Consider the following 27,504-nt stretch of genomic DNA (forward strand, 5'->3'; position numbering starts at 1 on the left):
ATGTGAATGAGATGAAATCTAAACCTGAAATTCAACTTGTACTACTATAGCCAATTATTATTAATTTTAATTAATTAAAATCATTAATAAAAATTGGGACTGGAAGCTTTAAAAACAAAAAACCCTAATTTTAATTATCTGGTAGGTGTTTCTTACAATATTACTTGACAGACAATCAAATATATTAAAAAAATGATAGTGCTCTGTAATACTCCATTTCTTTTATAAATGTACTACCGCCTGTTTGATTGTACTGCCTGAGTGGAATTGTCAGACATTTCACAAGATATAAGAAGTAACAAGGTATGAAATTATGTAGTTTTATGTTCAATAAAAAAAATATCTTATAAATATGTATTTGTTTCATACAGGGGGTATAACTTACTTTCTGTTCGTCCCTAGAAAGTAAAAGAAAAAATTCAGCACGGAGGGTTAATAAAAACAAGCACTGAATATATTTTAATGAAATGTTTGCATTGGGAGTTAATAATAATTATATGTATTATTTTAAAAATAATATAATTAATATATTATATTTAAAATAATAATATTCTGTTGCTCGGCAACAGAATTATATTAAATTAATTTTTTTGATTTTGTTTATTATCATTATTAACTGTTTGTTTCATATAGTTTCGTATAGATTAAAAATACAAAATGAATAAATGTGTCAATATAATAAATTGGATAGCAAAACCTATCAGATTCTTCTGTAATCGTAAAAAAACAAAATTAAATGAAGAATTTACAAACATTTATCAAGAGGTACAAGGTCAACTGGGCATAGCGGTTAAAGAAATATTTGATAAAGAAGACTTTATAGCACAGCTAAAAGAAGAACTGAAGAATAGTAAGGAGGAACAGAGAAACATTGTAAATGATTTAAATGAAAAACTTAGTCGGGTGAACCAAGAAAATCAAACATTAAAAAATGAATTATACGAGGCAAAGGATAATCTATTTCATAGAGAAAATATGATACATGATATTAAAAAAGAAATTCTTGGCTGTTATAAAAATTTAGAAGAAGCTGAGGAAGAAATTGCCAACTCTGAAGAAAAAATTTCACATTTAAATTACGAAAGCATTTCAGACAAAAAAAGAATCGAGGAATTAAGTACAATCGAAAAAGATTATAAAGATTTTATAGAATCTCTTTTGATCACTCTTGATCTTGATATCTCAACATATCAGAAGAAACGTGAGGATGATATGCATGCTGAAGGAGATACAAAAACTGATATCATTAAAAACGTAGATAAAAATATTTCTGAGAGTAAGGTATCGTTAAAGCGGGATCATATTGAAAAATGGTATTCTGATAGCAGTCTTCAGACATGTACCTCATATACAGCCTCGAAACCATTACCATTAATCTATGAATTAGTCACGCCACTTCGTAAAACTGCTTCATGGCCATATCTGCCAGCAACTGGAATCGATCAAATATTTCCTGCTAAACTGCAAACCGAAGAGAAATTTAATAACTTAGCTTCTCAAAAAGAGTCACTGGAATCAACGAATAGCATTTCTCCAATATAGATTGGTAAGACCGACGAGGATGAAGTCAGAAAACTCATTCCTTTCATTTAAATTAACAGTGTAATATCACGACGACATAAGAAATTCACCGTAAAAGTATTACATCTTGAAATGTTTGAGGGATTACGTAAAAAAATTCTGTACTATGAACATGTATCTTGTTTTCAAGATATAAAACTAAAATTGATCGTAGTAGTTTTGATGCAAGACGTTTGTAACTACAGATGTTTACTTGATTAAGTATTAATGTAAATTGAAATGTATTAATGTTTACTTGATTAAGTAATTTATAATGAATATACTTATCAATAACTACTCTCTAGGACTATTTAATTAAAATTAAAATGCAGACTTTTAACAGTACTCAAGAAATATTTTATTCAATATACATTAGAATGAATACATGTTATTTATTGTAATTTCTTGATGTTTAATTAAACTGTTGTTTGATATTAATTGTAGTGTCTTTTTTTTTTACTATTACTTTAAGATTCTAATCGCTAAAGGATGAGTAGTTTTTAACATTTATCTTTTATGATAATTATTTATTTACAATGTTACTTAACAAAAATTAAAAAAAAATAGAACCTCCGTAATACATCAACATTTCTTTAATAATATTTACAAAAAAAAAAAATGAGCCTAATAGATAACAAAAAAAACTGTTTTTAGAAACATAAATTTTGTATTTATTCCTAACCGGTTAATCAAAAACTGAATTTTTCCAATAAACACATTCTTCCCTTAGTTCAAGTTCCGTCATTTAAAAAACCAATAACTTCAATGAACAAGGAGAAATACACTTTGTTTGGATCTCAAAATAAGCATGAACGTTAGGCGTTAAAATTATTGCTGATGAAAAATAAAAAGATGAATATCTGAGCTACAGGCCGTTGTGGTATAAGTGAACTGGCTAGGCTGGAAAGGATGACCGGTCTTATTTAAATGAACAGGTTGATTTTTTGCTGCACTTCAATCACCGTGAAAATTACAAATGTATTTCGGTTTTGGTAATTTTACTGTAATATCAGAACTGGAGACAAATGTTAATTCAGAACATGAAATCTTGTACTACATTTTATATGTAAGAAAATTGTTCCTTTTAATTTAGATAAAGGAAAATTTATTATTATTTATTTAATTATATATAATTTTAGATGAAAGCATAAAATTCAGAAATTATATGCTTTCAAGTAATTAATTAATTAGTAACAGATGTAGGTTTGTAAAGAGTATATTGGTATGCAATGCAGCGTTGAGTAAGGTCCGTTTCTGAGCATATCAGTTAATTTTAGATTTTAGTTATTTTGGATTGTTTCCATCGTGATTTTTTATTATACTAGCAATTAGCCCGTTTGAATTTTGGAAATCGGAAGATTGTTTGTTCAGATATTCTTTTAATAAACACAGCAACTTACAAAGTTTTAATGTAGCCCAGTCGAGTTCAATGCGTGCACCTTTTGTAGCTCGACCCAGACTTCTAGACCATAATATAACTCTTGCTAGGTTTTTAGGAACATCCTTGGCATTGTTTAACCAACGGATTGATTTGAATCGTTGAAAGGAGTGAAATCAGGTGATCTAAGTGGCCATGCAGTTGGACCTCCCCGTCCGATTCAACATCCGGGAAAATTATTGTTCAAAAACATTGTAAAATCTCGATGAAAGTGTGATGGAGCACCAAATTGTTGGAAACTGAAGCCTTTTGGAATCTGAAAACAGCGAATTTCTGAAGTTTGACGAGGTACGTGTGTCCTGTCACAGTGGGCTTCATGAAAAAAAACGGACCGATGACCGCCATTTTTATGTTTCTTTTTCCTGTTTATCCTCTAGGAGTCACTGTCAGGTATTACTTCAGAGGATGAATGAGGATGATATGCATGAGTGTAAGTGAAGTTTAGTCTTGTACAGACTAGGGTCGACCATTCTGAGATGCGTGGTAAATTGAAACCAACCACCAAAGAACACAGATCTAGTACTCAAAAGTATCAACGATCTAGTATTCAAATTTATGTAAAATTTGGACGTCCATAAAGGATTTGAACGTTGGAACTCTCGACTTTGAAATCAGCTGATTTGCGAAGACGTGTTCACCACTAGACCAACGCGGTGGGTCGCCAATTTATGCTTTCGTAACTAAATGTTCCTAAAAGACTTTCAGTTTGACCCTTTAATTTTCGATTATGATATGGAGGATTTCAGTACCCCAAATTCGACATTTGTGTCTGCTAACTTTCTCGCAGGTATGAAAGGTTGCCTCATCAAAAAATTTAACGAATCAAGATAATTAAGACTGTTTTTATTGCTTTTACAGTTATCATAACAACTTTATATATAATTTATATGTAATATCTTTTATTTTTTAGCAACTGCTGAAGCCCTGTTTGGAGATGCTGATGATATTAGTACAGATGAAGAAGATAAGGAAAAAGATAAGAGGAGAGATTCTGGTGATGAAAGAGAAGAAAGTGACAAGGAAAGAGCAAGAAGTGATGAAGATATACGTAGTGGGGATGAGAATGAAAGAGTTAGAGATGAAGTAATTCAAATTTTAAAAAGATATAATAAAGATTATTTTTTTAAATATTATTTATATAATTAATTGTTTAAAATTAGGCTATAAATCAACAGAAGCTGATCAACAAAAACTATAAATTAAAAAGACGAGGGTTAATATTGGTTTGATATCAGTCTTTGAATAAATGATACATAATCATGCAAATACTTACGTTATTCTATTGTTGTATTTGTATGTAAAATGAACTTATCTGCCATTACATGAAATAAAAGAATAGTTTTAATTAATTACTTAAATCAAAATTAATTGCAGTGTTTCTCTTGGGTTTTGTGAGAAATGTTTAATTTCCCACACTGACTACTTGTATAAATACTGACTAAAATTATTTAATTTCTCACATCAACTAGTTGTATGATATAAATAATTTCTTACCAATTGTCTGTTCTTTGCAATAGTGAATTCCCAGCATTTTCAGCTTAAATGTTTAAAGACAGTAATGATAATATATATTCACATAATGTTGGTACCCCCTTTTTGTTCATAGTAAACATAAATAAGAAATAATAACCAACTCCCCAATTGTCTAAGATAATGATAGGAAGAAAATCATGATTACCTAAGATGTAGCAATTGCAGTTAATCCAGAGAGCTGTCTTTAATAATGATAAGAGTGATGCAATAAGTATATTATAAATTACACAGTGCATTACAAATCAATACTTTAATTTTATGATAAAACCTACATAAGACATTATTACCTAATAAAAGTTAAATCCAAGTTTGTAAACTTTCATGGATAATATTTTTTTTCACTTTTATCTAAATAATATAAAATAATAAAAACCAGAAATTTTTTTACTTCCTTGTACAAAGTAAAGGAGGTGTTGTGATCATGAAAAATTTCGGTTTTACGATTTCAACGGAAATATCCATTTTGGCCATCCCTGAATCCAATTTGACTAGTTTCGGCATGATATCTGTACATATGTATGTATCTCGCATAACTCAAAAACAACTAGCCGTAGAATGTTAAAATTTTGGATTTAGGAATGTTATAACATCTACTTGTGCACCTCCCTTTTTGACTGCAATCGACTAGACCAAAAGTGTCCAAAAAAGCCCAAAATCCAAAAATAAATTGAAGTTTGGACTTTTTCTTAACTGCAGTAGTCAGCCCTCATTGATAGCTTTTCAACGACATATCAAAAGTGGTACTTATATTTTTATTGGTTCCAGAGTTATAGCCAAATAAAATTTTAATTAATGATATATTTGGATCTTACAAGGGGAAGGCACATCAGTTTGAATATGACTTCATTTTCTTTTTTTTAACTTTCTTTTTTTAATTTAAATATGTTGATTTATTAATAATTATTAACCTGTGATTGTAAAAAGATTTTTGCAATAAATAATAATTCAATAATAATTTTAAAAAAATCAAAAGTTACTATTGAAATAAAATTTGATTTACTTTAAAAATGTGTATATGTAATTTAATAGGTGTACAAGGAAGTCATATGGTGTCCACATCAGATTTGGTAAAACATCTGATCATTTAATATTAATTGAAAATTATAATTTATAATCGTATAAAGATTTTATGTACCTTTCATTTAAAAAAAAAAAAATGTGTATATGTAATTTAATAGGCATACAAGGAAGTCATGTAGTGTACACATCAGATTTTTTGAATTAACAAATTTGGGCATACCACTCCATAAATATTTTTTTAAATAAGATCTGATTGTTCTTGAGATACATAACCTATTTTTTAAATAATCTTTTTAGGTTGCTTAATATAATATTGTACAATGAACAATTTTCCTAACCTTTCACCTAGTGAAGCAGACTTTCAGTTTGTTGGAGTGCTGTGTTTTGCATTATACTGGTTTATTATTTTTGGTATCTTCATTAGTTTTGCTATTGTCATCCCCTGCCTTCATGACCTTATTTACTCTCTCCATATTGATTATCGTCCAAACTCCTGGTCATTTTTATCACATTACAGCCATAGATTAATAATAAATCGTATCAATAATATTATTGATCTTCAATATAGCAATTTCCTATGCCATTTCAGCCAGTTCGGCCAAACTAATTTTTTGTAGATCTTTTTCATATATGTTATAGTAATTCTATTCTATGATGTTAGTGTGCTACACTTGACTTTTTCTCATTCTTCTGCATTATCAAGTATCCTAAATTATCTTATATTTATTATTATTATAAATAAAAATGTTTAGTAAATAAATTACTTTACTACTTTTTTAATTTGGAACTAACTAAAATATAAAAAATTTCTAAGTAAAATTGCTAGTTATAATTGAAGGTAGATTTTAAAATTAACTATTAGTAAAATTATTTTATTAATATTTCAGGTATGTATAAAAGTTATCAGGATTTCAAATTTTTGACCATAAATATGTTTTTTCTCTGATAAATCACAAACTTACCATCATATCTATATAACCTTTTTATTGGCTTTCTATATTGATATGTAGTGTCATGAAAATAGTTATGCCACATGAAATAATCAATGCAACCACAGCTTGTCTTAAATTGAGTGCCATGCATGCAGATCAACTAACATGCTATCATTTAAATCATATCGAGCAAAATTTCACAGTATTTATTCTACAGTTTCCCAGTTTTTTTGAGTTACAAATATTTGGATTGAAGCACTTCTCTTTTTCATCAGCTCCCCTATTCCTGTTTTCTTTGTGGTTGTTATATTTTTCCATTTTATTTAATTTACTTTATACACATACTTACATACAAAAAACTTACAAAGTAATTAAAAGATAAGAAAAATAGTTGAGAATTACAGTAGATGCACTTGCTTAAAGTCACTTTAAAATACTGCTGCTAATGAATAGGAATGAAAGAATAATGTAGGCTATCCAACTGGATTCATTACTAGGCTAATATGTAAATGGTGGGTAAGGTATCAATATAGCAAAGAAAAAAAATTGATATATTAATTTAAATGTTATAGTATTTAAAAATTATAGTATTGGATCCATTCTTAATTTACATGTAATATAATGAGATAACTGAATAATGATTTAGTTCCTACTTTTCACATCAGTATTGCTGTTTAGTATGTACCTGTTAACAAGTGATATTAGTAAAAACTTAGTAGTTAATTTGAAACTTCTTTCAGAATTTATACAATTTACAAAACTATTTACTATTTTTTAGGATGATGCTGATAAAGAAAATGAAGAACCCCCTCCGGAAACTAGAATAGATGTTGAAATCCCTAAAATAACATGTGATTTAGGAAGAGACATACATTTTGTCAAAATGCCTAACTTTCTCTCTGTTGAAACAAGACCTTTTGATCCTGATACATATGAAGATGAAATTGATGAAGAAGAAACACTTGATGAGGAAGGTCGAGCAAGGTAAACTTCAAAATTATACATATTATTTATAAAATATAAACCACCAAAACACAATAAGTTAAACTTACCGTATTTGTTTCCAATAACTTGTTTTCACAGTATCTCACATCTTTAGCTTGTATTAAATTATATATCTATTACAACAAAATATATTCTTTTGATTGTTTGTCATTTTATTTGAAATTATGTTTTATATTTTGAAATTTTTAATTATACTATGATCATACATGTAAATTTTTGCTGTCCAGTACTGGAATGATTTAATCTTTAAAACATGTATTTTTCTTTGTTCTAATGTCATTATTACCAACTGCTAGATTGTATTTTTGTTGTTTTTAATTAAATCATCATCTTCAAATGTGATCTGGTGGTTCATATTGTATATTTATAAATATAATATTTCTTGAGTTTATTCATTTTTTATCATTATTTCAAACTTCTAAAATCTCTTAATTTATTTTTGCAATCTGTAATACTGTGTTTGTATTCTAATAGGAATATATTACATAGGTAGTTAAATGTGTAACAGTTCTATTCAGTTTGTCACAACAGGAGGAGTCAAAAACTGATAAAAAATTGTGTCATACTATTTATAGATGGTCCGTTAGTATCATATACCGAACCTCCTACTCAGAAGTATGCCTTCATCAAAGAGACAACTCATTCAAATTTTGTTTCTAATCTCCTCCTTCATTCTCTATACTATGTTAATTATAGATGGGTACTGTGATTTATATATGTAATACCATAAAAAAAATTTTTTTAAATTTGTTGAATATGGAAGAAAAAAAGTGCAGTAATTATATATGTAGATTTAATAATTATTTTTATTACCATTTTGCTATCTTATTTTCCCTGCTGTTATGGACTCTTTCATAGTGTACACCGTTTCATCAAACAATTCATAGAATTTATTAATAGTCTGATGTAATTGAATGCACTTTGTAAGCATTTACAACAGCAAAGGAGATTAAAACTGTCGAATAGTAATTAGTTTATAAAATTATTCTACTATTAAGATTCATTTTGATAAGATACTTCATTTATGAATGAATGTTAATTTATCTTGCTAATGAAATAAATTAATTAATGTTTTCTGTCAGTGTTATTATATTTTAGTAGTTAATATGATACATTTTACAAATTTTAAAGGTTAAAACTGAAGGTGGAAAATACAATTCGCTGGAGAGAAGCATTTGATAAAGAAGGCAATACAGTTAAGGAAAGTAATGCACGATTTGTTCGTTGGTCTGATGGAAGTTATTCTCTACATCTAGGTTCTGAAATATTTGATGTTTATAAACAACCTTTACAGGTAAGGTTTTATTCGTGTTATAACTTTATATCAGTTATTCTGTTTTTTGATGAAATTATAGGTAATTTGATGACATATGAAATTGTTGCTTGTATTTTTGATCACCTATTAAAGTTTACTTTAAATCTTTGTTTTAACACCCCAACAAATGATATTGAGTTTTATTTGATGCAGACTGATATTGTTATTTACTGAAGGGTCTCTTCTTCTTTTTTACTGAAAGGAAAATCTCAGGATATGTTTTCCTCCTCTAGATCATATAAATACCAAGGACATAATAATTGTACAAATTCTAATATCCCTAACACAGATCCAGCAGTGTCTAGGCAAAACCTAGGGAACACATCAGGAAATGAGTATTTATGTTTATACAGTTCTGCAATAAAATCAGGTTGTACCTTCACCTGAAGAAAAGCAGGTTACTAATTACAATTTACTAATAAAAATTTTTTTTAACTATACTTTGAATACATACTGTAAACAAATATTTTTTCTGTAGATAATAAAGAATAACATTGCTTCATTTTTAGAAACATATTCGTTTATGATAAAATTGAATTTTTTATAAATAAACATTACATTAGCGTGAAATATAAAATATGGAAGTAAAAAATGAAAAATCCTTTTTCTGAAAAATAAAAATTAAAAAATAAGTTACAGATTCAATAAAATTATAATCAAGAATAAAAATTATTTCTGTTAAATTGTAATTTTACATTACGAAAAAACTTAAAAATATAGTTTTTAATTATTAGGTTAAGTATTGTTCTTCTTAAAAACCAATCATATTTGTTATAATACAAGCTTTCCCCCAAATTATGTAATCCAATTGTGATCCAAATTGTGTAATTAATACAACCAAAGAATTAAAATACAATTAAAGTACTAAATGATCATAGAAGACAATCTAAAAAGTTTCAGGAATATAACAATACGACTAGCATTGAAAATGTTTGAATGTAACTTAATAACTTAAGCCTTTTTGACAACAGTAGAATGGATCTTCTCACTACTCAAGGTTCCATTCTTCATGGGAAATGTAGAGAGTAGAATTATGAAAACTAAATTTAATAACAATAAAATGACAAAGGTTACAGGAAAATTTAATTATTTAGTTCTTATTGATTACCTAAATAAATAATGTTTTCTTGTTTCCTGTTTTTCATGTTTATATACATAGTAATAATCAACTGATGAAAAATTAAAATTAACTCTGTTAATACATTAACAGAGTTTCTACTCCAAATGCTTAGCATTCCAAAGTTGCTTCAATTGTTTCACTTCCATATATTGAAACCCCAGCATAGTATTATTTTTTTTTTTTGTGAATATATTTCTATATTGAGGATTTAAGATTTTAAAGATACCAGTTTTAGCGCAGTAAGATTTTTGTTACCATACTTTTGTAATGTTTTGTGAAGAATGCAATTGTTATTTTATATTTTTATATTATGTGACACCTGTCAGTAGCTTTCATTAATTAAATCACCAGTATATTAGTTTCTAAACATGTAACAGAAAAAAGAAAATTAGCAAAAAAATAAGAACTTTGAAAAAATTAAAATGTGTGAAAGTTTCATATCAGAAATAAAAACAGATTTTAACAGAATGGATAACTATCAAATTTGATTAAATTATATGACAGCTTACTACTTCTGTTGTATGATTTTCAATATTACAGATGTTGAAACAACATCTGAGGTGAAACTAAAGAAATTTTTTGTGATAGGAAATGATAATTGATTTAGAAGACTTGTTGGATTTTATAAAACTAAAGTATCAGCTGAGTTACCATTGCAAGTATTTCATCCACTGAAAGTTGTCCTAACAGGTTATTAAAGTAACAAACTAATAATATTAATTTCGCCAAACATTCATTCTCGATTAAATTTATCTCTACTGGGAACCTACAATATTTCAAATTTACATGGTTAAAGAAGAAAAAATGCACCTAGTTTTAAGGTTACAACTGACTGTGTTTTTATACAACATAGAAGCATTACAGGATCTGATTATTCAATTAAAAAACTGTTAGATAATTTCACACAAAAAAAAGTACACTAGAGAATCTGTTTACAGTAAAATTGTAATAGTATTGCTGTGAAATGCTAAGGACTCAATTTATAGCCACTCTCTAGAAACCAAATTAGATATTGTACCTGACATATACTTTGTATAAATGTTTAAACTTACATAATCGTGTCTAATCTAAATTTGTAAAACCAAAACGCAAAACTGGGATCGTTTATTAAAAGAAAACAACAGTTCATCAGCCAACATCTTTGGATAAAGTCACAGTATCTTTCTAAATATAAAATATTCAACTTATTTATCTATAATTTACATTGTTTAATGCAAATATTCACTTTTGAAGCATTAATAATTTAATCGTGCAAAAAATCTAAACAAAATAAACTTTATTATAAACTATCATTTTTCTTTATATTTTAACTTTTTGTTACTAGTGCCTATTTAAAAGCTTTTTCCAGAAAAAACCCATACTTTCAAGTTTATTCTTTTTTTTTAAGTTTGTTATTTATTAAAATATGAATAGGCCTACAAAAGTAGGATGTGGTGGGATGAAACAGAGTATGGGCTTTATACACATGATCTTTTCTTTAATTGTTGATTTGCAGGACGCCTCTTGGGTACACCTGAACAAGTATATGATGCAATTTCTTTCTGGGTATGGCACTTTTTGGACAGACTTTAGAAATTCGGTCTGGCAGACTGGTATTTGCAAAAGTATTTAATAAACAAAAAATATTTTCTAAGAGATGCACAATGCAAGAAACATGTGTCTTGATAACCATAAAGAAAGTAGTCCAAAGAAATGATGCAAAATTGTATTTATAATTTTTAATGATTGGATGATGACTATGAGAAGGAGTATTTCAAAAGTTCAAGTAAATATATATTTTTATTGATTTAAATTTTTTTAAAGTAGAGAAATGTGTATAAAAAATTAATTTTATACACCTTCAATATTAACTGCTATACTGGTTTCATTAGGATATATCATATTACTATTTAAATGTGTTAATAATTATTGAATGTGAATAATTTTTTATTATTTAATATTAATATAAGCAGGTGCTTATATTAATATTAGGTGGTATATGAGAGTTATATATGATAATAATATTATAAGAGTGATATATTAGTAAGAGTTTACTTATTATTATAATTTCAATGAATATTGTTTCAGGGAGATCATAATCACTTATTTATTCGTCAAGGAACTGGTCTGCAGGGCCAAGCAGTATTTCGTACTAAGTTAACTTTCCGTCCTCACTCAACAGAGTCATTTACTCACAGGAAGATGACTTTGTCTCTTGCTGATCGGTCACAGAAAACATCTGGAATTAAGGTCCTGGCAAGGGTTGGATCTAATCCTGATCAACATAGAGGTGAATTAATTAAGGTACAGTATATTTTATTTCAACAATACTTATTTTTTATCTAATGTTCATATTTTCATACCATTAGAGATTAATCTATACATATCTTAACTTTATGTACTTCCATATTTTTTAAAAGCATGAAAATTTAGAAAATGTCATGTTTCAAATGTGGATTGAAGTTTCTTTCATGACACAGAATAGTTCATTTGTGTTATTTGTCATCATAATTAATGAAATAATTTATTCATCTGTTTATTTATTTACATTATTTTAAAATCTATTATAAATAAGATTTATTTTTTATATTTACCGATAGGCCTGCAAGGACTAAGAAAATATCATTTCATCTGGTTTCTTTCAGAAGTTCTTTTAATTTTTCAGACTGTTTAGCTTTTCTTTCTTCAGTCCATTCTCCTTTGTAGATTTTTCTTTTTCCCTCCAGGACTCCAAAATCTTCCTTTCGATCTAGTCTTTTTCTGTAATATTGAACTTTTTAAGCTCTTCTTTCATCTGTTTAATATTGCTTCCATGACCTTTGTAGCTCTACATTTTTCTATTGAAAATTTGTTTGTTTAGCCTTGTTGGATTATTCAGATTATTCTATGAACATGTGTTCATAGAATTTTAATCGTGGTTTCTGATTGTTACTTCCAGGTCTTCAGTTTTATCGTACATCTGTTTTATCTCAAACTGTAGCCTTCTTGGATGGCATATTCTTTTTAAATTTTTTTCTTTCTTGAGTAGATTTTCCATTGCAGTTAGATTTGTGGTTTCCATGCTGTATAAGATGACTGGTCTGACAAATATAGTATAAAAATTTCCTTTCATTAAGTTCATAATCTTACAATTTAATGTTTGGTAGAGTTTATTATCTTAATATTTTCATTATTTAACATATAATTATAAATATTAGTTAAACCTAGAATTTAATGCCTGATCAGCATCATTACCAATAATCTGTTACTGTCAAAGATATAGAGTATTTCTGTTCTTCATTGGAGTGTATTTAATCACTTAATTTCACTTGCTATTATTGAAAATAATTTCATTGTGAATAAATAAAAATTAATTGGACCCAGAAAAACGTAATATTCAGTTTTATTCATTGTACTGTACAGTTCAACAACAGTTGAATTGAAATTTAATAGAATGGATTGAAGAACTTTTGTTATTTTTAAAAGAATTACTAGCATTAATAACTTGAACATCAAAAATTATAATCAGGTAATCATATTATCAAAGGTTTTAGAATAATTATGTTATAATTTGCATACACACTAAGTTTAGTGTTATTATTGCAATACCAGTATATGTTTTCTGATTTAGCTTTTAATTTTTTTATGGTTTAAAATTAAATAAAAATAGTAAATTTAGGGCTAGTAGGAATATGTCTTGACAGTGTTGAGGAAATTCTTTAGTTAACCTAAGTAACCTAATTACATTTTTGTAATCATACAAATAAAATAGTAAATTTAAAAAAAAACTGTTTCAAATATCAAAAAATTGTTTTATTTTGCCTAAAATGTAGATTTTGTGGTATAATGTTTTAATTTTGTTAATTAAAAAAAATATGCTTATGAAATAGTGTTATTCGGTTATAAAGCATATTAGTTATCAATATATACAAGAAATGAATAGTTAAAAGCTGATAGTTTCCTGTTTAATTTGATGTATAATATGTGGGATAAAATTTAAAAAAATAATTTACAAATTTTTTAAATCTGTGATTTCTATGATAAAATTAAGGCTAAATTAGAGTTAATATATTAGTAATTTTTTAGCAGTTTGTTTGATTGTGACTACGTGAATTTCCAGAAAGAAGAAGAAAGGCTAAGAGCATCTTTAAGGCGAGAAAGTAAGCAAAAACGAGTTAGGGAACGAGGAGCTGGTCGGGGACTCAGTGCTAATTATTTGGAACCAGATCGTGAGGATGGCTCTGAAGATGAAGGTGCTATTTCACTTAACGCCATTAAAAGCAAATATAAGAAAGGATCTAATAAAAGTAAGTCATTGCTTGATTTTATAGTACATTTAAAATATTTTTTTTGCTATTATGGGTATAAAATGAACATTTAATAAATAAAACATCTATTAAAAATGATTTCCACTACATTGATTAGGGTTTAAAAGGAATTTCCATTTTTTAAATTGTGATAAAAATTAATTGAATTCTTAACCTTAAAGGTATGTTCTAAAACTGGTTAATAGTATGATAACTGGCAACACCTACAAACCTATAATAGCTTGTCATCATAAACATATGGGTGAAGGTTGACTTTTGCCAAAACGTTTTCAATACTGATAAAGGAAGGTTGAATATGAGGAATTTGTTGGACTTGTTACAAAAAAACAATCGCATAAAATATTAATGATGAATACTGAAATAACAAGTAAAATGAACAAAATATACTTGAAAATATTGTCATTAACAATTATCATAATAATTATTAATTTGTTTGTAAGACTATCTAAGAATGCGGGAATCAAAATAAATTATTCCCCATAGTCAGTTGAGTAGTGATGTGACACAATTCCAATTTATTTTGGACTAACAATTGAATGAAAGAATTCATTACAACAATGTGATTGTTATATGATGCCTGAATTCATATAAGCCTCAATAAGGTAGTGAAAGAATATGTAGGAATATGGAGAATAGGATTGATCAATGGATTATTTTGTAATTATATCTGCATGAAGAAGGAACAGAATTGCAAACAATTTAAATTGTAAATTGATCATTAAGAATTGATCACAACTAATAAAAAATCACCACTTGTTAGATGTAATTTCTTGTATTTTTTAATAGTTTAGAATTTGTACACTTTCTTGATCCAAAATGTAATAAGAATAGAAGTATTTATTATAAATAGAAGCATTCATCAAGGTAAGGTTAGATTCAACCCTGCAGTTTTTTAAAGCCTAACAAAATTTATAATTGAAATGGTATTTTATCTTAATTAAAAAAAAGAAGATATTTGCATAAAAACCATATTACAGATTGAGTATATTTTTGCGTGAAACATTCTGTTAGACTTACTTGAATTGTGCTAATTTTGATTAAAATAATTACTAAAATTTCATATGTACATCAGTCAGTATTTAATTGAATTATTTAAATATACCAGACCATTGGTAATAGATGTGATAAATTTATGTGTATAAATAAACTGAGGATAGATGTAAAGAAAATATTTTGTTTAAAAGTATTTGTTATTAAAAATCATTGTTTACAAATGTCAACCAAAAAATTATCAAAATAGTCACTTGAAGTTTAGAATTACCTAGAATCACCAGATATACAAATCTTGTTTCTATAATAGTAATTTATTGGTTTATCTAATTGTTTTATTTTATAATCTGACAAGATTTATTTGCAAGAAAAAGTATACGACATAAAATTTATATATAAGACAAAATTTAAAGGAACAATATTATCCCCCATATTTGTAAAAATTAATTATGTAGATTTATTCTCAAGATTCTCTAGTAATGAGACTGTAATATACTTAAAAGAAAAAGAAAAACTGTATCGGCTAATTATAAATCATAGTAGCTATGTTCATAATTAGACTAGACCATTATGCTCTAACTTTATTTCACAGTAAAGATAGAAGAAAACCTTTTTTACTGGCTTTATTTTAACTCACAATGTTTTCAATTTTTTTTTCATTGTTTGTCCTCAAATCTTACATCCTTAATTTAACATATTTCTTGACAGTTGCCTATTGATAAAATTTTGCACAGTGACTAAGATCGGATGAGAATACAATATTCCACCCGAACTTACTTTTGCAAATATCCTCCCATACAGGAGGAAATTAAGGGTGCAAGTGTAAAAAATTGCATAATCTGTAAAACAGCTATGCGGGGGTTTAAATCCAAGTTAACCTACTAATTAAACTCATGCAATGTATGATAATAATTTGATTAATGTATGACTAAAAAGTATAAAGCAAGTTTTTAAAAACCTTTAAAGATTTTTGTAATATTAGTATGAATTTTAGTCACCAAAGGATTAATTTAATAACTATTGCATTCGTGTAATTTGACACCTTGCAATTTTTCATTCTTGTGAAACAAAAAAGACATGGTATTTCCTGTAAATACAAATGAGCTGAAACCATCTCAAGTTGTTAAATATTTGGCCTGATTTTATAATTCAGGATGAAATATTATGAAAAAAAGTATTACTTCATCGGTTAAATGCTGCATGAATGCATAAGATCATAATGACAACACTTTGAATGCTTGACTGGAATACCAGTGTTCTTTAGTTGTTGGTTTCAGTTAACCACGCGCCTCAGGAGTGGTCGGCCAGAATCTGTCCAAGACTACACATTTAGCAGTACTTTTACACACCAGATTGCGTACAGATGCCTTGGCATCTCCGCAAAGTACTGTCGGCATCTTTTCACAGTGCTGATACTCTGTAACCTGGTATACATAAATAAACAGAATTTTAGTCCACCTTGTGTAAGATACCCACCTCAGAATTGTTCCATACTAACAAGACACGTTATTTACATGCTTAATGACAAATTTTAGCCAGGTTTCTCTGTTGGTTGCATGTACTGTCTGAAATTTCATGTAAAAAATATTATATCACGTCGAATATTATATTCATTCAGTGCATCCCCTGATGCTGAGTATATATATACAAAATTTGGCTAAAACATCATTGAATGAGCAAAAACCTCATTTTTGAAAACAATCTTTAGATTAAGCACAAGTAAATTTTCAAAACGTATACATTTACAGTTTTTCCTTAATTTAATGAGTACTACTAACACTGATTGCAACTGCCATTTTGTTTCATAAGGTATCTTGATCATTGACATTTCCAATATGAATATTCTTAATATTATTTTATTTTCACTACTAATGTGAAAATAATTTTTTTTAAAAATAATTCTTTTAAGAATCATACTAAAAACTTATACAAGTTCAGCTAACAAAGCCTACAAGGTAGCAGGTTACATAAAAAGAAGAAAAGAGCTTTTCTAATTAAATGAGGAAGCCACATAAAAGGAAAAGACCTATGTAGACAATTTAAATACTTAAGTCTAGTTTACAGGAAAAAGGAAACAAAACTAATCGAAATCAACTAATTAACAACACTTGAAAAAGAAAACACTTGTTAACTGTTCAAAACAAGGTTTTAAAACTGAGGTAAACAATAAATGGGACTTAAATAAATATTTTAATCTTTTGCTATGTATTATTATCAGCTGCTGCTGTGTAAAATGACTTAGACTCAATTTATTTAGTAATATAAGGAAATAATATTTGATTGTAAAATTTTACTTGTAAGCCTAATTTCTGTAACAATTGCCAAGAGAAACAGCTGTTTAGAACATTCCTTTACTGTAGCCTGTTCCTCCCACCACACTGCCATCACTCCAATTTTCGCCGCTTCATTCAGTGTTGTTCAGTTTACTTATGTTTTCGCAATTTTTGTTATAAAAACATCACGTTTACAGTATGTTTTCTTTCCATAATGGAATTTATCTTGTTTTTTAGTAATATTGTGTTTATGTAAGTTTCTTTTTCCAAATGTGGTTATAAAAACATTGTGTTTATAATATGAGTTTTCTTTCTGTACCATATTTTCTTTTTGAATTTGTATGCACTTGATTTCTTGTTTTCAATTTGTGTTTTAGGGATATTTTTGTAGAAAGTAAATAGTTCAAACATGGCAGAAAATAGTGGTTATGTGATTGATAATGAAGTAGCTAGGTTATTAGATGATTTAGCATCAGACTGATTTCTCTGATACTGAACATTTATATATTGTTACATTAGATAAGACTGATTATGAGAATGAATTTAGTAGTATATTGCATAATGGTTCTGGTGATGCAGTAGATCTACAAGATGAAATTTTTAATAAAATGACTGATTTATTTTCTGGGAATGCATTACAAAGTCATTGATAATAATAACTTGGGGTTTAAGTTTGATGGCTTGTGTAACTGTGAAGCTGGCTTGTGCATAGATCCATGTTTCGAGGTCTACTCGTATCACACTGACAAAACCTTGTAAGCTAACTATACCTCCTTTTTCATGCTAAAACATTTATTAATCAGTATTCTAGAATGTTTACTATTTAAGTTTGAAATATTATATGCATATCTTAAGCTGAAGTTAAAATAAAATAAATTCAACTAACATGCTTGTTTCTGTACTTTTATTTTTTTTAAATCCGATGCAGATATGTGGTCATAGTTACCTGCATATCTAACACGTTAAAGGGGTAAATGTTTTATTAAATGGTTGTTTGGCTTATATGCTGCTTTATATTTTTCATCATTATTAGCATTAATTAAACTTTCAATAACATTATTAGTATAAGAGTCACTGCCATATATATATATTGTCACTGCCATGTTTATTATTTATAGGTTTCAGTGTTGTGTTACTAGATAACCTTTGTTTTTTTATAAACATTTTCAATTAATGAGGTACTATATCCATTTCTTACTGCATTACTTTTTATGATATTTATTTACAAATATTATTGAAAAAAGGTTATTTTTTACATTTAAAAATTATACTTATGTAACTTATACTTCCATTCTTTTTATTTTACAAAAGTTTATAATGTATTCGTAGTGAAATTCCTCTTCCTGTATTGGATTTTATTGTTTGTTTTGTTTTCTTGTAGTTTCTTTCTTAATTTTGTTTGCTTGTAGTTTCTTTCTTAATTTATGCATTTTAAATGTTTTTAACAGATGAAGGTCGTAGAAATATTTATTCATCAGATGATGAAGGTTCTGATGTTGATACTAGTAGAGCAAAGAGATTAGATAAAGCTAAAGCATTAAAAGATTCAGATGAAGAAGAAGAAGAGGAGGAAGAAGAAGAAATTGAAAAAGTTGAAGATGAAGCAGGAGGTAGTGGAGGTAGCGGTAGTGGTTCAGAAGAATCTGAAGCTGGCGGTGCCAGTGATGATGATGATTAAAAATTTATTTATATATATATATATCACTGTTTTCTAAATAGTTTCTGTTAATATAAATGACTAGGTATTTTATAATTTTATTTTCTTAATGTAAGTTTTCAAATAAGAGTAAAAAATTGTAGAACCAACAAATTTATAAGTTTATAGCTGTCATCAAGAAAATATTTCTTGTTCCCATGTCATTTAGATACATTTTTAATTTTACATTTATCTACATTATTTTGAAACTGATGTATTAATTTATCCCCATGTTTGATTTAGTCCAACTTCAAATGACATTGTTAAGATTTCAGTATTAACTCTTGTATTATCAATTATTAGTTTTTTCCACTTAGATTTTACGTACATAATACTTCAGAGTGATGTGAAAAAAGATTCCATTGTTTTAAAAACTTCAGTAATGTTAAGATTTTTTGTCTCTTTCTAAAACAAAAACTTACTTTTAAGTAGTAGAAAGCCACTGAAAGAGTTGATAGATCAGAAATTTGTTTTTAAAAAAATATTATATCGTATGCTCTTGAATATAATGATTAGTCTTAGTAAATCCCATTTGATATCAGTAATTTTAATTATCCTGATAATTTCTGTATACTTAAGGAATCAGTACAGACTGTTCAATCATTATGTTATTACAGTTATTGTTGTTCTGTTATTATTAACACTATTTATAAAATAAAATAATTTTTTAATTTAATTTTTTTTTAAATATTGTTAAATTATTCACTGTATTAGCCCATAAATTCATTAATTGCCAAGATCTAAGGGGATACATAATAGTCCTAGCAACTTTGGTAAAAAAGTTGACAGATTTTATTGTATAGATGCATGTGCGTTTTTGCAAAATATTTTTTTGATGTTATCAAAACTAATCCTGGATTTATATTGGAAAAATGATCTTTATATTATCAAATACAAGAATTGTACCACTATATAATGTAATCAAGAAACACTTTTTTTATATAAAAATTCATATTACTTATATTTTTGAATTAAATAGAATTAAAGTATTCATAGTTGACTAAATTTATTAATTTTATTTTATAATATATTTTTTTTATATATTTTGAACTGTCTGTTATATTCTATAAAACAGACATATGGCACAAGTCTGATGTAATCATAATTTTTTATTACAAATATAAATTTAAAATAAATTTTTAGCTGTTTAATCTTCTCTTGGGTGAATTTTTTTTAAGGACAGATTGTACTTTTAATATACTCAATAGACCTAACTTTACATTGGTTAGTTGTAAACAATTATACAACTGGAGATTTCTGCATAAAATAATTATTTTAAGTTTATTAAAGTAAAATAGAGAATTAAGGTTTATTTTTTAAAGTTGTGGTGTTTAATTTTATATATATATATATATATATATATATATATATAAGTTATTCATGTTCAGTTTCGGGTGTTTAAACGGAACTACAGTTATGATGTAAATTCACAAATTTCTGTGTTAATTTATTTACATAGTAGTTCTTTGTTTTTGATTTTTTTAAACATGAAAAATTTATAGTACCAAAATACTATTAATATTAATTATATTATCAAATATTATGTATTCATTTTTATATATAATTATCAATTTTTCTAAATCTCAATTTAATACAGTTGAAACCATTTTGTCAGTTAAAAATGTTAGCATATTCTTTGAATGTTGCAAGTTTATGCTGCAAGATCTATGTTCACACACCTTGCTCATTTTGATATATTTAATAAATTGCTTTAAAATGAAGTGACATCAGTAAATTAAAATAAAGTACAAATCATCCATAATTGGAACACTATTTAATGGTTTTCATTTTGAAACAGAAAATTTGATGAAAAATCATTGCATTTATGTTACTCCATTATTTAACTTAAAGATCTGAAAATACATTAGTTGTAAATGTATCACTAACAGACAATATGCCAAAATGTTAAGGTAAAACAATATCTTTCCTTGCTCAGTCAGTTTTTCTCTTTAAAGAACAGACCTTTAATTTATCAGATATTTTCTGTAGTATTTTTAAATATGTTCATTATACTGTAATATTATGTTAAAAAATAGCATTACATAATTTTAAAACTTGAGATTTGTTTACAGAAGCAATGTTTCAGACATGTAACAATTAAAGACAGAGGGAGGTTTTACATTTAATTTATACACGTAACACAGTGGTTCCAAAACTTTTTCAAGTCACAGCTCCCTTTCCGAGTTACAGTACCCTTTTTCAATTAAAATTTTTCCATGGCGCCCTACTCTAAAATAAAAGTATGACTACTTGTAAGTAAGAGATAAAAATAAATAAAACTCGTCTATCTTCATTATTTTTGTACTTTATTAACATTAAATTAATAATTATAAATGTCTGGTTCAATTAATTATGAAGTTTTTACAATATTTCACAGTGTCCCTGTGAAGAGGCTCTGGCTCCCCGGGGTTGTGCACAGTTTGGGATTCACTGTACATATGAGAAAACAAATTAGTAGTAAACATTTGTTTTTAACTTGATTTATTGCTAATTATCTAGAGTGCAGAAATATTCAGATTGATACTATTAAGATGAAGAACAACTTCAGTTCAAATAAGGTGCCAGAAATTTATTGTGATTATAATACTATGTGTACATAATAAACACCATAACACCATATCATGGGCACAAAAAACCAATTAAGTTCAATTAAAAATCAGAAACAGGATAAACTGCTACAAAATCAATTTTTTTCTATTTTTGAACAGACAAGAACTAAATAAATGGGGGGTTGAATTCACTAATAGAATTTGTTACTTTACTGTACAAAAATGGTTTTTTTTGGGGAGAATGTCTGGTAAAATTGGACATACGGATTTTGCCTGGCGGAAAACATTACAATACTCTGTTCACAAAGTTGGTGAGAAAATTATTTATTAAGTAAAAATTAATGAACAGAAGAAAATTTACAGTCAAAATTAATGAACAATGTTGTTTTAAAAATAATCATAATTGAACAAAACAACCCAAAAAAAAGATTTTAATTTAAAATTAATACAAAACTATTCTTCCTCACCAAAATTAAACAGCAGTTGAATGATTAAATCCGAATTATTGTTGATGTTTAAGAAAAAAATGATGTTAATAAGTTCAGATCCGGAAAAAAATTATAATTTTATTATTATAGTAAAAAAGTGAAAAATTGTAACAGTATAATAAAAAACAATAAACAAAAAAACGAGTTAACAATAAGATGTTTTGTTTATACCAACCTAAAAATAAAAAAATAGAAAATAATGACTTAATAGATTGCATGACTTAACATTCTGAACAATCACAAAAACTTAAATAATTAAGTAAGAAATTTTTCAATAAAATTATTTTAGTTAAAGTTCTGTTTAATGACTAAAGAATTTAAAAATTACATAACTGTACAGCAATAATAACATTATGAACAACAATAATATTACAAACATTCAGATAGAACTGAAATAATTACAAGTAGGCAACTGTGTGTAAACAAAAAAGTAACAACAAGATAACAAATTCTGAAACTGAAATACAGTTAACGCAAACAGAAAGATAATAAATTTTTCGCATGCAATACTTAAGTTTTCATTCAGTTACGTTACCTTCAAGAACTAGATCTGTTGCATAATCTTTTAGTGCCGAAGATGATTGAAGATTCTCATACTAGCTATTAAACTGTTGAGAATAACATTACTTTGACATAATTTAAAAAGATCCTTTTTCTTAAATTGACTGATAGGCAGCAGATGCCTGTACAACTGTTTTATTTGGTGAAGTAGGTGGATGTCCCTTTCCAAATAATTATGTTGTCTTAAAATTATCTCCATGACTGAGTTTGTATTGAATTGAACTCAGGTCACTTTTGATTACCTTAAAGCATTTAACTATAAACCAATTCACAGTTTCTCCTTTAGTGGTTGTATTTCTCTTCTTAAACAATTTGGATGCTCTACAAAGTATAAGAATCCTTTATTGTAAGTTTCACAACATTGTATTGTGGTTTATTTTTATTGCGTAGCCTATGAGACCTTGCGATATGGAAAATGTGTAACCAGACTTGTATTTTAAAAACATCAATGAACATTTTTTTTCAGACTCGATGCTGTTGTGTGTTGAGTCTGCCACCATGTGGCTGTGACCACTTTCTAGAAATTTCTGTTCTACTACTGTAATGTCTGTCATTTGCACAATATACTATAATAAAGCCAAAATATTTTGGTTACGGTTCTGTCCTCTACACGTGTCCAAAAACAAAGAGATCTCAGTGACTTGTTAAGTATTTAAATAAATAACCTGTTTCTGAACTACCCTCTTCTCTTTTGAAGTTCAGCCCAGCAATAACATTAAGCAGCATTTTGTGGTGCTACTTCATAAACAGTCAAATTATAAACATGTATCTTTCTATTATAATACAATAGATTTACTGGTGTCGCAGGTATTTGGACATCCTGCAAGTCAAATGTAATGGACATAGGATATTCAACTACAAAGTCTTTCAGTCCCTAGCATGTTTGCAGTCACTAACACTATACTTCTTAGTTTACTTTGTTTACCACCAAAGCACGGATCATTTTTAAAAGTTAACATTTTGTTGGGTAAAAAATAGACTCCTCGCCCACATTGAAAATGTCTTTTTGCAGATATTCTTCTGCAATTGGTTTTAACAAAGTCTGCTTTCAAGTTTCACAGTCACTTACACTGGCATTTCCAGAAATTTTATAAATAACACAAGTCTTTTTTTTAAACTTCTCTAACCACCAAGCCATTGCTGACCATTGGATTTCCAGGCCATTGCTGGCCTAGAAATCTTTGTGTCCTAATGTGGCTTCAAATGTTAGGACTTTTTCTTTAATTGATGGTCTGGATAACAGAAAATTTTTTCACGCATCACTGTCATCCATTTTAAAATGGCTTCATCGATATCATACATTCTATTAATTTTTTCTCACTAGATTTTCTTTACGCTGGTCTAGTTTTTGTATCACATATTCTGACTTTTGAAAATTGTTAACAATGAACTTGGTGGGATTCCACATTTTTGTGATATGTTTTTTTTAAGACCTTTGTCAACTTCGTGTATAACACTGATTTTTTCTGAAACACTAAGACACTTCCGTTTTGACATTGTATATGGCACACTAAAGAAACAGTACTGTTCAGAATTGTATAATGCGAGTAATATAATCCAAAGACAGAGACCAACTGAATTAATCCCAGGAAAAAGTGTTGCTGAACTGTATGTATGCACTGAACAATAGAGAGGGAGTATGTATTAAATGTTTTCTAAGAATACTATTTGTTATGTTTACTTACTGTAGATAAATGTCTCATTTAGATAGATGAATAAAAGTTTCCACAGTAATTTTAGTGCTGTGTTAATTGATGGATTTTGGGAAATTCCACTACTTTAATGTATAGGCAGACAGTAACTGCAGAACATGTGTTGAAATCTTTTGTTAGAATTTTATTGTTAATGGGTTATAAGAGAATCTTAGGAATTTTCGCTTCACTAGTTCAGTAAAAGTAACCTGTCATTCTTGACTGTTGTCAAGAATACTTTGTGTTTGTATACATGTACAATTTAGGTATGGAAATCAAAAGAATAATATTTTAAACTCACAGAGCTGTTCAAAATACCAAATTTAATACCATTATTTTTAAAAAGAAATTGCAAAAATTATTGTATGTTACTTCATACTGTATTATGTTAATATGCAGTATGTCACCATTTTGTTAAATAGAGGTATGAATTTGTTAAATAGATGTAAATTTATACGTAGTTTTATAACAAATTATGTAAAAAATTTGTAAAATCGAGATTTTTGTAATATAGAGGTTTGACTAGTAGTTTTTACATCACTTCTATGAGACCTGTTTCCCACTCTAACTCTCCTCTGTACTTCTTGTGAAGTTATCATACAGAGAAAAAAATCTTTTTTATGAATATAACTAGACAAGTTTCAACATACTGAACAAATCAACTTTCTGTCTGTTGAAAATGCAGAAGTACAGTTCTGAATATGACAAGGACTACAGTATACTGGTTATGGAGCTTTAGCAGCCCTGACGTTTTTTTTTTGGATACTTGTGGCAAACATTGATTACATCTTTCAACTATTGTAATAATGTATACACATGTATCAAGTATAATGTATAATGTATCATCGTAATAGTATAATGTATCATTATACTTCCAAGTAGATGGCTTACTCAATCTCCAATGGGAAAGTTTTTTACCATTTTTAGAAGTACCTATGTCTATTATCAGTATTGGTGATTGTTCTACATTCAGTTTCTCTAACTGTTGATTCACTACCCTGGTTACACGTTTAAACTTTCTTTTACATTTTTGAGGAAAAGATATATCTCTGTACTTAAATTAGATGAAAAGTTTACGCTACCAAATTCAGGTATGTATGAAGGATCTAATTCAGAATTGATTCAAACAGTTCTTTTAATTGTTCATTGATATGAATTTGTTCTTCATCTAAGCTAGATGATGTACAAGTTGCTACTTTACTATTCTCCATAGCATTGTCACTTTTATCTCCTCATCAATATCTAGTTTATTACCAGTCTTTGGTTAACAGATTGGATTCTGTACCTAAAATGAGAAAAAAATCATTAACAAAATGGTAATACAAATACACAAACAACTCAAGGTTAATCATCTACATGTTTTTACATAATTCATTTAAAAGAAAAGAAGTTCTTCATTCTCAGAATCATAAATCCGTTTTTTATCATCAATATGTAAAAAGATAACTAAAGTTAAACAAGAAATGTACAATAGTTTAGAATAGTCTCTGCTGAGAGCTGAATTGTAGTTAACCGAAATTAATCAACATGAGGTAAATATTTAGCATCTGATTGTTTGACCTATAGACCAATTACAGTACCATTTAGAACCCAGTACTATGCAGACTCTAAAGTCTGTATAATTGCTCTCTGAACCCATTTCAACACTTTTAAACATTGGTCTATAATTTTGCCAGGAAAGTAAAAATTTGTCAATTGTAAAAAGGCTAAAATGCATTTTATGTTTTATTTTGTATTAATGACCATTGTGGAATATAATAAAGTACGTGATTTTCAGAGTAGATTATCAATAAATTTTCATAACTGGCTGACACTTCATAGCCTTAACCTAATACTATTTAGTATTATTTTTAATGAATAATTCAACATGCAAATAAATTTTAACTTACCTTCATGATCTTTCATAATGCCAACTCCATTATCAGTTCTGCGCATCTGTTCATTTTTTTTTAATATTTAATAAAACTAACACTTATAATCAAAACTAATGTACACTATAATGAATAACCACCACAATTTATAACAAACAGAACCTTAAAATGTACATAACTTCACACAGTGCCACTTGGATCACAATGCTAGGCAAGAAGATTGCAAAATCAAATTAAAACTATTTAATTGGTTTTTGCTGAATAAATATCTACTGAGTAAGGCGTAATAGAGGCAGAACCAATCAAAATCATTTAATTTGTCTTTGTTGTTTACTGTACAAGGAAACAGATATAACAAAAACCAGATAATATCATTTAATTGAATTTGCCTGGCACAGTACTATAATGCAGTGTTCATGAAAATCAGATAAAAACTTTAATAGATTTTTGTAGATAAAAAATGCTTAAATTGGTCATTATTGGTTTTATGGGTGTTAGTATCACACAAACCAAATGAAATAGGACATAACCAATTTTTTCTGTAGATAGAGCATGAAATACTGAACTAAGTGGTACAAATAACTCAATTTAGACAATTTTCGGACTTAGTTGATTTTTGTTGTATGCTCACAATATAACTTGGTGCTTAGTAATGTAAAATTATCTCATCAAATGTTATTAAAACGGATTTGAATCGTATCTGTTACTGAAACAACTGTGCCCAACCATGAGATTCTTCATTGTACACTTGTTTTTGCCCAGTTTTCTGTTGCACATTTCTTTTTCAAATTCTTTTAATTTTTGTAAAATTTATTCTTAACATGGAGTTTCATATATATAAAAATTTCCAGACATTAAGCATGATGTCAGATAAATGAAAATATTTATTCAGCCTACATCATTAGTGCAACATTTGTGCACTACACTAATTAAACTGTTGTGATGGATATTAGATTGGTATCCAATTTAGAAAATACTTCAATCTTGTACTTACATTAAAATTGTGACGTATAAACCACATTTTTATGTAACCAGCTGCTATAGAATTATCAATATTTAAACTGTTATTCTGTCCAGTGTAAATCCTTGTAATTAATTGTTCATTTTCTTCTTTTTTTTGTTCTGATCGTTTCCTTTTGACTGTTGTAAAGTTGCATATAACAGTTTTACAATTCT

At 27.4% G+C, this 27,504-nt stretch overlaps 1 protein-coding gene across 1 annotated transcript in view; it reads left to right on the forward strand.

Moving 5' to 3' along the window:
• Positions 1-20,251, forward strand: part of Atu (Another transcription unit) — a 37,582-nt gene extending 17,331 nt beyond the window's left edge. Inside the window, exons 5-10 of the mRNA XM_075367138.1 lie at positions 3,909-4,081; positions 7,262-7,467; positions 8,620-8,782; positions 11,991-12,206; positions 14,002-14,188; positions 18,921-20,251. Coding sequence (XP_075223253.1) covers positions 3,909-4,081; positions 7,262-7,467; positions 8,620-8,782; positions 11,991-12,206; positions 14,002-14,188; positions 18,921-19,150 — 1,175 coding nt within the window. The 3' untranslated portion in view covers positions 19,151-20,251. The remainder of the gene's footprint in view (positions 1-3,908; positions 4,082-7,261; positions 7,468-8,619; positions 8,783-11,990; positions 12,207-14,001; positions 14,189-18,920) is intronic.
• Positions 20,252-27,504: the final 7,253 nt, after the last annotated feature.

Source organism: Lycorma delicatula, chromosome 5, assembly GCF_047948215.1.
Source record: "Lycorma delicatula isolate Av1 chromosome 5, ASM4794821v1, whole genome shotgun sequence".
Taxonomy (NCBI): Eukaryota; Metazoa; Arthropoda; class Insecta; order Hemiptera; family Fulgoridae; genus Lycorma; species Lycorma delicatula.